This window comes from Oryza glaberrima, chromosome 9 (genome assembly GCF_000147395.1).
Source record: "Oryza glaberrima chromosome 9, OglaRS2, whole genome shotgun sequence".
In the NCBI taxonomy this organism is placed as follows: Eukaryota; Viridiplantae; Streptophyta; class Magnoliopsida; order Poales; family Poaceae; genus Oryza; species Oryza glaberrima.
In genome coordinates this window covers 20,531,683-20,543,862 of record NC_068334.1, presented here as the reverse complement: position 1 = coordinate 20,543,862, position 12,180 = coordinate 20,531,683, and the positions used below count along the sequence as shown (strand labels likewise).

Genomic DNA, 12,180 nt, shown 5'->3' with positions numbered 1-12,180 from the left:
TACGACCTATAGTCTGGTTCCTGCCGACTTGGGAATGGGGATGTCACTGCGTATCCTATTTATGTTCCTATTTATTGACTTTCATGCTGTATATGGTGCCTCCAATTATATACTTGCACTCCCTATCCAAAAAAAAATAATAAAATCCTCAGGATATATCTGAACATGCACATGCACATGCACATTGTTTAAATACATCTCTATGAAATTGGAGCCTTATCGGTTACCCATATATTAGTGAATAAAAATTATTTTATAGGTAAAACTTTTATATATTTGTTCGTAGCGATTTAAAAACTAATGCTACAAAGAAATTATGTTGAAAATATTTTAAAATAAGTTTAAAAATTTAAATTTTGACTTTTGCTTCGATTTGTTAAGCGAACAAGATGGGGCTCTTGGTTTTTCACTTTTGGGATAGAGTACAGGTAGGGAAAGGGCCCACCCAAAAAATTGTCCCTGGCGACGTCTCAACGTCTTCATTTGCCAGCGCCAGGCTTCTCGGTCGCTGGCGCACGGTGCGCCCGCCGCCTCTTCGGCTCACCGGCGGCCACGTAGCCATGTTCGGCACCTTCATGCTCGCCAGCGGCAGCGCCACGAAGTCCCTGTCGACGCTGCCGTCCTTCCACCGGCACTCCGGCAGGCACCCCTGCGCTCGCCGCTGGCTCGAACTCGTCCAGGCACTAGCTAGCTTGCACGTTGGAATGGCGCCTTTCCAGGCGTCAGAGTGGCCGGCTATGCCGCGATGGTCATCCACTCTGTTATGCTGAAGGGAAATTTTAGCCGGCCATGCCGCGATGGTTGCTGAATGGAAATTTTAGGGTACCTCTAAGTGGACATTTTAGAGCAATTCAGATCCTCTGCAGTATTACAGACCGACATGTGGGCCCGAGGGTCTGTGGAGCCTCTGCAGTATTGCAGATCGACACGTAAGCTCGAGAGTCTGTGGAGTCCACATGTTAGTGAGCAGTACTGCACATAGAGGATCGTCACTCATTTATAACTTATTAGAGTTGTAAGGTTCTGCTTTTAAAAGATGAATTTTATATATACCTGGTAGTACAAGAATTATGATAGGATCAGTTAGTTTTTACTGTTTTTAATAAGGCAACTAACAGAACCTTCTGTAAAAGCGACTACAATAAATGTAAGCAGGATCTACAAATTATCTAGAGAGCGGAGAGGGAAGAAAAACAAGCTACAAATTTACCATCTACAGCTCGTGTCAGTGGCGGACGTAGCTTTAAAACATAGATCGGGCGGAGAACTGAAATGTTCACTCAATAAAAACAATCCAACACAACACATATTATATTTATATTTCAATCGCATAACTGCCTCGATCATTTCAATCATCGTTTGCGGCGTGCATGTGTTGGGAAGAGATGGACTAATCTGTTGGGTGTTCACACCTTGTTATACCTAATTTTGATGGCCCACGACTATTATAAGAGAGTAGGGAGGGCCTTGGGGGTGTGGGGTGACACGGATCGTAGCTAGGTTGGTCGATCCACCTTGCCTGCCTAATGATTAGATCCGCCCCTGGCTCCAGTATTTGTTTCAAGGCATTGTGTGTATGAGAGGTAGATCAGCAGTTAATGGTGCGATACGTATATTTATACGTACCTATAGATTATTGGATTGGTCGTAGCTACCATCGTAGTTTATATCCAATCTTTCTTTATGTTGGCATAGATCTAACTTCTAAGAGTATATTTTACTCTTAACAACATCGTATTACACCTAATATACATACAATAGTAGCAAGTTGCATGAAGTTTCTCGTTAATGTTAAACCAACACACATTGTTATGACTCCTGAGAAGAAATCGGCGTCCACGGCGTATCAGAAGACCAGAGATGAACTGGATAGCTTTCAACTACCTCACCACGGCCATCCTCCTCCTCCTTCCGGCGTGCGTAGCTGATGACCAGCTTGTCCCCGGCAAACCTCTGTCCATTGGCTCCACCGTCATTTCGAACGGCGGCGCCTTCGCCTTAGGATTCTTCTCCCCGACCAACTCCACCTCGTCCAATCTCTACCTTGGCATTTGGTACAACGACATCTCGCCGCTCACCGTGGTCTGGGTTGCCAACCGAGAAACTCCGGCGAAGGACGGCGGCCATGGCAGCTCTTCCTCTGCACCGTCGCTCACCCTGTCAAACTCCTCTGGCCTCGTCTTGGCCGACGGCGACGGCCGCTTTCTTTGGACTACGGACATCAGCATTATTGAGGCGAGTTCTCCGGCGGTTGCAGTGCTGATGAACACCGGCAACCTCGTCGTCCGGTCCCCGAACGGCGCCACGCTGTGGCAGAGCTTCGACCACCCGACGGACACGTACCTCCCCGGCATGAAGATAGGGATCAACTACAGGACGCGAGCCGGCGAGCGCCTCCTCTCCTGGAACGACGGCCCCGGCGACCCATCGCCGGGGAGCTTCTCGTTCGGCGGCGACCCGGACACGTTCCTCCAGCTCTTCATCTGGAACCAGTCACGCCCGTACTGGCGCTCCCCGGTTTGGACAGGCAACCCGATCCCCAGCCAGCTGATGGTCAACGGCACCACCGTGATCTACCTGTCCGTCGTCGACGCCGACGACGAGATCTACCTCTCCTTCGGCATCTCCGACCGGGCGCCGCGCACGCGGTACGTGCTAACAAACTCCGGCAAGCTCCAAGTCCTCTCATGGGACGGCGGCGACGGCGCGTCGGAGTGGAGCAAGCTCGGCGAGCTGCCGAAATACGAGTGCGAACACTACGGCTACTGCGGGCCATACGGTTACTGCTACTATTCGGAGGTGGCTCCGACATGCGAGTGCCTCGATGGGTTTGAGCCGAGGAGCAAGGAGGAGTGGAGCAACGGCCGTTTCTCGCGGGGATGCCGGCGAACGGAGGAGCTGCCCTGCGGCGGCGACGGTGGCGACGCCGTCTTCTTGGAGATGCAGGGGATGCAGTTGCCGGACAAGTTCGTGCGCGTCAGGAACAAGACGTTCCACGAGTGCGCGGCGGAGTGCGCCGGTGACTGCTCCTGCACGGCGTACGCGTATGCCAACCTGGGTGGTAGCGGCAGCGCAAGGAAGGACGCGACGAGGTGCTTGGTGTGGCTGGGAGAGCTGATCGACACACAGAAAGTTGGCCCGGATTGGGTGCCTTGGGGCATAGTTGGTGGTGAGACGCTCTATCTCAAAGCCGCAGGTTTCACAGGTAAAACTTTAACGGTCTCATCTTTTCACTTATACTTTATACTTTTAATCTTAAATTTAAAGTTGATTTTAAGTTTTTTTATTAAAATTTATTTTTTAGTCTTTACTTTTAGATCGTTAAGAATATGTATATAAAAGTTTTATTTATAAATTATTTTTCGTTTGTAAATATATGATGGGGCTTAAGTCTCGCAGAATATCAGGTCGCAGTTTGCATGTTTCATTCATAATTGCTTGACATCACCCGCTGAACATTCCTTTTAATGTCAAAACATCTCATTATAGTTCGTGCGATATTCCCCTCCTAGATTCCTTTAGTCTCCGGGTGAACCTTCCACGTATGTTTCTTTAGCGACAGGATTCAGCGCGCAATGGTAAAAGAAAGGAACTCCTATATCTTTTGGGTCAAATGACCGAATGATCAACGGTGTGTGGACAAACTCTAGATAAGATTACTGACGAGTTAATGTGACATGTATAATATTGTAAAGACTAACCCTTCATTCCATTCCCCTGACAGGCCGTTCCTAACCCTTATAAGCTGAACTTGCTATTTAAATGCCAGAAGCAGGACTATTCGCCATGGATTCGTGGAATGTCAATCCTAGGCATTTCTGAATTCTCAGAAACTGTTGCTAGTCTGCTGTAAATCCTAAACATCTGCATTATTTACTTGCATGTCACGACCCAAGCTGCAGCTCGGCAATTTCTTACTGCTCCTAATGCATGTCTAAAGAAATTAAGGAATGGCTATATATACGAGCGAAACATAGGTAATCTATCTCCTTCAGGCCACAGATTGACAGATGGATTGGTCATCATCTGCTTTCACCTGCATCGCCGCCTTCCTCCTCTTGTCGCCGGCGTTGTGCGCCGCCGACGACCGGATTGTCCCCGGCAAGCCACTCTCCCCCGGCGCCGCTGTCATCTCCGATGGCGGCGACTTCGCCTTGGGCTTCTTCGCCCCATCTAACTCAACTCCGGCGAAGCTGCACCTCGGCATATGGTACAACAACATCCCACGGCGCACCGTGGTTTGGGTCGCCAACCGGGCAACTCCGATCATCGTTAACGGCAGCTCTAACTCCTCGTTGCCTTCTCTTGCCATGACCAACACATCTGACCTTGTCTTGTCCGATGCCAGCGGACAGATTGTTTGGACCACGAACCTCACCGCCGTAGCGAGCTCCTTGTCGTTGTCGCCGTCACCGTCGACGGCCGTGCTCATGAACACGGGCAACCTCGTCGTTCGGTCGCAGAACGGCACCGTGCTGTGGCAGAGCTTTAGCCAGCCGACGGACACGCTGCTCCCCGGCATGAAAGTGAGGCTCAGCTACCGGACGCTCGCCGGCGACCGGCTGGTTTCATGGAAGAGCCCCGAGGACCCCTCGCCGGGCAGCTTCTCCTACGGCGGCGACTCAGACACGTTCCTCCAGTTCTTCATATGGAACGGTTCGCGCCCGGCGTGGCGCGCCGGCGTCTGGACGGGGTACATGGTGACGTCGAGCCAGTTCCAGGCCAACGCCAGAACGGCGGTCTACCTGGCACTGGTCGACACCGACAACGACATATCCATTGTGTTCACCGTAGCAGACGGCGCCCCGCCCACGCGTTTCCTGTTGAGCGACTCCGGCAAGCTACAGCTCCTTGGCTGGAACAAGGAAGCATCCGAATGGATGATGCTCGCCACATGGCCGGCCATGGATTGCTTCACGTATGAGCACTGCGGCCCGGGCGGCTCCTGCGACGCCACGGCCGCCGTCCCGACGTGCAAGTGCCTGGACGGGTTCGAGCCAGTGAGCGCGGAGGAGTGGAACAGCGGCCTGTTCTCCCGTGGCTGCCGACGAAAGGAGGCGCTGCGATGCGGCGGCGACGGGCACTTCGTGGCGCTGCCGGGCATGAAGGTGCCTGACAGGTTCGTGCACGTCGGGGAACAGGAGCCTCGACGAGTGCGCGGCGGAGTGCGGCGGCGACTGCATCTGCGTGGCGTACGCTTACGCGACCCTGAACAGCAGCGCTAAGTCAAGGGGTGACGTGACGAGGTGCTTGGTTTGGGCCGGCGACGGCGAGCTCCTCGACACGGGCAGGTTGGGTCCCGAGCAGGTCTGGGGCACCGTCGGTGCCGGCGGCGACAGCCGTGAAACACTCTACCTTAGAGTGGCAGGCATGCCAAATTCAGGTACAGGCCTAAAGCATCATACTTCATGTTATGATAAAAAACGGTTCAGCTATTTTTTTTTTTTAGAGAAGGGTATTTTTTACCCGGCCCCTACATCCAACCGGATATATACGACCATTGAAATAGGGAACTTAGCCCCGCAAACAACCCAATCTGAAATTCGCTCCATAGGAGATTTGAACTCAGAACCTAGGGGTACTACTCAGGTCACTGTAACCACTAGACTACATGCCCTTTCGTATACGAGTTCAGGTATACGAGTGCCAAATGCAAGTATGATCCATATGCATTTCACGAAATTAGGAGAGAATATCATGTGCAAGATTCTTTAAAATGAAATATTGGTCGAAAATGAAATGAACAGTGTGTCTCTGTGCAGGTAAAAGGAAACAAGGAAATGCAGTGAAAATTGCAGTGCCAGTGTTAGTGATTGTCACCTGCATTTCCCTTTCATGGTTCTGCATCTTCAGAGGTAAGAACAGAATTCTTGTTTTTCCCCTCAATGCTTCTGTACATACACTACAAGAGCAGAGGAACATAATGGTCATAAACTTTTACGGCAGGTAAGAAAAGGAGCGTGAAAGAACACAAGAAATCACAAGTTCAGGGAGTACTGACAGCTACTGCCCTTGAACTTGAAGAAGCAAGCACAACCCATGACCATGAATTTCCATTTGTAAAATTTGATGATATTGTTGCTGCAACAAACAACTTCTCCAAATCATTCATGGTTGGACAGGGCGGTTTTGGCAAAGTTTATAAGGTAACTTCCAGTGATATTATTTTAAGGATTTTTAGAGTCCTTGAGCAGGACTCGTTACCACAAATTAGCACTAGAAAGTCTATAAAATATTATACCTCTTCAAGGAGCATAAAAATCTAATTATCTTTTTATGTGCATTAACATGACACTGCTATTTCTCAAAAGGGGATGTTACAAGGTTGTCAAGAGGTTGCTGTGAAAAGGCTAAGTAGAGACTCTGATCAAGGAATAGTGGAATTTAGAAATGAAGTCACTCTGATTGCTAAACTACAACACAGAAATTTGGTTCGACTTCTCGGTTGCTGCGTTGAGGGACATGAGAAATTGTTAATTTACGAGTACTTGCCAAATAAAAGCTTGGATGTCGCCATTTTCAGTATGTTCAACCAGCATATCACAAGTTCAAAGAACAATTTAATGAATGTTTATTTGCATTTCACACATAGCATATATGTTCTTTTGCAGAGAGTGAAAGAAGTGTAACACTAGACTGGCCAGCAAGGTTCAGAATAATCAAAGGTGTTGCTAGGGGCCTTGTTTATCTACATCATGATTCAAGGTTGACGATTATTCATAGAGATCTCAAAACTAGTAATGTTTTGCTGGACTCGGAGATGAGGCCCAAAATAGCAGACTTTGGTATGGCACGCATATTTGGTGACAACCAACAGAATGCCAATACTAGAAGAGTTGTTGGAACATAGTGCGTAATTCTTTGTGCCAATTTCATAGCTTAACATGCAGATTAACTCAATTCAGCTTTCATAACTTTTCAATGTGAAATTTTCTCAACAGTGGCTACATGGCTCCTGAATATGCAATGGAGGGAATGTTTTCTGTCAAGACTGACGTCTATAGCTTTGGTGTCTTACTCTTGGAGGTTATAAGTGGTGTGAAAATAAGCAATATTGATCGCATTATGGACTTTCCTAACCTTATAGTCTATGTAACTATTTTGCTTCTAAGCTTATATAGCTCTTAGATCCTTAAGTTATATGGAGTTCTTATGCAATCTGAAGATGTAATTTCGTTTTTCTGTTAGGCATGGAGCCTTTGGATGGAAGGGAGGGCAAAGGAGCTGGTAGACCTGAATATCACCGAGAGCTGCACTCTGGACGAGGCCTTGCTTTGCATTCATGTAGGGCTCTTGTGTGTTCAGGAAAATCCTGATGACAGGCCACTCATGTCTTCTGTTGTGTCCATCTTGGAGAATGGAAGCACCACACTGCCAACCCCAAATCACCCTGCATATTTTGCTCCAAGGAAAAATGGGGCAGATCAGAGAAGAGACAATGTCTTCAACTCTGGGAATGAGATGACTCTTACAGTTCTGGAGGGGAGATAGAGCAACTATTCAGTTTTAATTGCAGAATTGTTGTCTAACAAAATGCCAGGAATAGATATACTTGACATGCATTTTTTTTTGTAAGTTGTATTAGCCTAATCTTGACATTGTATAGTTGCTCAAGTATTTATAGGTGACAATAATATCTTGTACCAGGTATATAAAGGTCATCTTCTAAAAATGAAAGCTTTCAACTCTGAGTCTCTCACAAATCTCTGAAATGACCACCTAAAGGCCCTTAAAGTTTCCCTTATGCATACCTTGGCTAGTTGCAAGACGTTCCCCTCCAAGTCAACACATGTTGGCATCAGCTGCGTTGTGTTTTAATACTTGAAACGATCAATCAGCAGTTTTTTATCTCCCCCCCCCCCCCCCCCCCCCAACGAAATTACAGCTGAAGTTTGTTGTGACCTGTGAGAAAAAAAAAGTAGAAGTTGGCTTAAGAGTTGATCTCAGGACTGACAGGACAACTAAAATGGAAAAAGTCTTATCTTAATGGCACATGTTAGTTGAGTAATTGACCCTAGTAACATAAATAAGGAAGACTACTAATCCAGGTCTCCTCAGATTAGATTACAGCACTTAATATACTAAAATACCTGTCAAGTTTACAGCTACTGCCAACCAATTTCATCTTACCTGCCACATATTTGCCTGCAATGCAGGATTAGCCTGCATTCTGAAACATATATTGCCTGATGGCTGCAATGTAGCCTGAATTCTGAAACTAGTCAACTGAAACCTCCAAATTCCTGCATCTTTGTGCATGCACACTATATAAGCTGGAGCTAAGCAGCTTCATCTCCCAGCTAGTTGCAAAACTAATCCTGATTATTACTGGCTAACACAATGGAATATGCAGGTTGCACTTGCACTCAAGCTGTCACTGCCATCTTTCTCTTCTTGCTTTCTTTGCCGTTGTCTGCTTCTGATGACCGGCTTGCCGTCGGCAAGACGCTCTCCCCTGGCGCCACCCTCGTCTCCGATGGCGGCGCCTTCGCCATGGGCTTCTTCTCGCCGTCCAACTCATCTGGACTGTACCTTGGCATATGGTACAACAATGTCCCCAAGCTCACCGTGGTGTGGGTCGCCGACCAGCTCGCCCCCATCACCGACCACCCTTCTTCTTCCAAGCTCGCCATGGCCGATGACAGCAGCAACCTGGTCTTGTCCGACGCGGCCGGCCGTGTTCTTTGGAGGACTAATGTCACCGCCGGTGGCATGAACTCGTCGGGCGTCGTGGCGGTGCTCGTGAACTCCGGTAACCTCGTGCTACGGTTGCCGGACGACACCGCCCTGTGGCAGACGTTCGAGCACCCCAGCGACGTGTTCATGGCCGGCATGAAGCTCGGCATCGACTACCGGTCGCACTCCGGCATGCGGATCGTCTCCTGGAAGGGCGCCGGCGACCCGTCGCCGGGGAGCTTCTCGTTCGGCGTCGACCCGGAGAGGCCGCTGCAGGCGAAGATCTGGAACGGGTCGCGCGTGCACTGCCGCAGCTCGATGTGGACGGGTTGCATGGTGGATAGCAACTACCAGAAGGGCGGCTCGTCGGCGATCTACACCGCCGTCGTCTACACCGACGACGAGATCTACGCCTCCTTCACCCTCTCCGCCGGAGCGCCGCCGATGCACTACCTCATGTCCTACTCCGGCGACCTCCACCTGCAGAGCTGGAGCAACGTGTCGTCGGCGTGGGTCACCAACGCCAGGTTCCCTCGCCGCGACTGCAGCCTCTTCGGCTACTGCGGCGCGTTCGGCTACTGCGGCAACAGCACCGGCGGCGGCGTCTCGACGTGCCACTGCCTCGAAGGGTTCGAGCCGGCGAGCGGCGCCGACTGGAGCCGCGGCGACTTCTCGCTGGGGTGTCGCCGGAAGGAGGCGGCGCGCTGCGGCGACGGGTTCGCGGAGTTCCCGGACATGAAGCTGCCCGACGGGTACGCGCTCGTCGGGAACATGAACGCCGGCGAGTGCGCGGCGGCGTGCCGCCGCAACTGCTCCTGCGTGGCGTACGCCTACGCCGACCTGAGCAGCAGCACGAGGAGAGATCCGACGAGGTGTTTGATGTGGGGCGGCGAGCTGCTCGACATGGAGAAGGTGAACGAGAGCTGGGGTGACTTAGGCGAGACGCTGTACCTCCGAATGGCAGGTGCAGGTAAATGAATCTATTCAACGTCTCCATTGCTATTCCATTCATATATAATCTCATAGGTTCAGAGATATGGCATTTTCAATTTCTCATTGCAAAATACTACTCCCTCCGTTTCGAAATGTTTGATGCCGTTGACTTTTTAGCACATGTTTGACCGTTCGTCTTATTCAAAAAAATCAAGTAATTATTAATTCTTTTCCTATCATTTGATTCATTGTTAAATATATTTTCATGTAGGCATATAATTTTACATATTTCACAAAAGTTTTTGAATAAGATGAACGGTTAAATATGTGCTAAAAAGTCAACGGTGTCAAACATTTCGAAACGGAGGGAGTATGTCAGATTAATTAGCTTGAGAAAAATTTGGCAGGTAGGGGGGGTCAAAAACAAGTGCAATGAAATTTGCACTTCCAATAGTGTTGGCAAGTATTCTTATACCCACATGCATCCTCATATGTGTTCCCAAGTTCAAAGGTACATATATATGTTCATATAAGTCAAATAATCTCGTGTGTATGGTTATATAAGTTCAGTTTTTTTCAGTGCATTAATATTCTGAACTTTTGCATTCATGAGAGAAGAAATGATCGTCAAATATGATGGGAAGAACAACAAGAAGCGAGCCTTGAGAGTATTGAGTGTCTCTGATGAATTTGGGAAAGAAATCCCTGCCCAAGATCTTGATTTCCCGTTTGTAGAATATAACGAGATTGCCGCTGCAACAGACAATTTTTCTGAAGCATCTATGATTGGAAAAGGAGGTTTTGGCAAAGTATATAAGGTAAACTCATGCGCTAGCTTAAAAAAAGAAACCGATCCATCAGGCTGACTCTTTATATTTTACAAAACCATCCAAGATCAGAGAATAAAATGTTGTTCTTATAATTCTGAAGGGAGTGATAGGTGGTCGTAAAGTTGCAATCAAAAGACTTAGCAGGTGTTCTGAACAAGGAGTAGTGGAATTCAGAAATGAGGTGCTCCTAATTGCCAAATTACAGCACAGAAACCTTGTTCGACTTGTCGGTTGCAGCATCGAAGGAGATGAGAAGTTGCTGATTTATGAGTTTATGACCAATAAGAGCTTAGATGCTTCTCTTTTCAGTATGTTCTAGTAGCAGACCATAAGCTGCTGAATTAGTACAACAAAATATTTATGCTGATATAAGGTGTTGCTTATTTGCAGATAGTGAAAGAAAATCATCATTGAACTGGTCCACACGGTTCAAGATTATAAAAGGGGTTGCCCGGGGCCTGCTTTACCTGCATCAAGATTCAAGATTAACAGTAATCCATAGAGATCTCAAGGCAAGCAACATTTTGCTGGATACAGAAATGAACCCAAAGATATCAGATTTTGGCATGGCAAGGATCTTCGAGGACAACCAGCAAAATGGAATTACTAGGAGAGTCGTTGGAACAGTGAGTAATGCTCGAACCATCCTGAATTAACATTTGTTTGGACCCTGTGCACGGACTAATTTTTTGAAGTGATATGATCCAACTAGTGGCTACATGGCTCCTGAATATGCTATGGGAGGTATCTTTTCTATGAAGTCCGATGTCTATAGCTTTGGTGTGCTGCTTTTGGAGATCGTAAGCGGTTCTAGGATAAGCTCTACTGATTTCATTGAGGACTTCCCAAATCTTTCAATCTATGTAAGTATTCCATTCTATGAATTTGTAATTACTTCATTTACTTGCAGAAGGATTTGAAGAGAAGCAAGTTATACTTATATAATTAACTTATCAATATGATGGATTCAGGCATGGAACCTATGGAATGAAGGGAAGGCAAAAAACATGATTGACCCATCTATTGTGGCAAGTTGCCTATTAGATGAGGTCATGCTATGCATCCATGTTGGACTCTTGTGTGTTCAGGAAAATCTAAATGATAGGCCACTCATGTCATATGTTATGCTTATTTTGGAGAATGGAAGCAATTCACTTCCAGCCCCAAATAGGCCTGCTTACTTTGCGCAAAGGGATATCGAAATGGAGCAACCAAGAGATGACACTCAGAACTCAAACAACACAGTTACTCTTACAGTTATGGAGGGGCGATAGAGTACTAAGAGGTGGTCAACTGGGGTCGATTACGTCAACAGCATTCAAGAAGTTGGTAGTGCTAGGTACTTCAGTGATGTCTTCATGTGAAAGACCTGCAGGAGTGCCCAGTGCAAAGATCCCAATAAGAAAGACACTCCTCAACATCAACTGTTTTCAATATGGCTCAACATTCATTGAATTTGAGATCAGTAGACATGAGTCTTGATAATTGACGGTTTGATATGTATTGTTGTCACAGAATGAACATGCTACATATACATGTAAAAGAGTAGAAGTAAGGGACAAACCGTTTCCAAGTATCGGATGCTTCATGTTTTCACCATGCCAGCTATCAGATGGCATTCCCTGGCACATCTGATGACAATTGACAAGTACCTCATTAGTCCTGATAATGTCTCTGTACTAATGAGCGAACTAAAAGATCTGAATAAACTGTAAGAACCTGTTTTATGTCTCAGGGGATA

The 12,180-nt window shown here is 47.5% G+C and overlaps 1 protein-coding gene and 2 pseudogenes across 1 annotated transcript; all 3 read left to right on the top strand.

Annotated features, from left to right (window-relative positions):
• Nucleotides 1-1,860: 1,860 nt before the first annotated feature.
• LOC127783838 (receptor-like serine/threonine-protein kinase SD1-8) lies at nucleotides 1,861-3,512 on the top strand. Its single transcript, XM_052310990.1, has 2 exons — nucleotides 1,861-3,205; nucleotides 3,490-3,512. The coding sequence occupies exons 1-2, from the start codon at nucleotides 1,861-1,863 to the stop codon at nucleotides 3,510-3,512; spliced, it is 1,368 nt and encodes a 455-aa protein (XP_052166950.1).
• A 498-nt stretch (nucleotides 3,513-4,010) lies between these two features.
• On the top strand, nucleotides 4,011-7,491 carry LOC127784605 (G-type lectin S-receptor-like serine/threonine-protein kinase At1g11410; annotated as a pseudogene).
• A 987-nt stretch (nucleotides 7,492-8,478) lies between these two features.
• LOC127783837 (G-type lectin S-receptor-like serine/threonine-protein kinase SD1-13) lies at nucleotides 8,479-11,801 on the top strand (annotated as a pseudogene).
• Nucleotides 11,802-12,180: the final 379 nt, after the last annotated feature.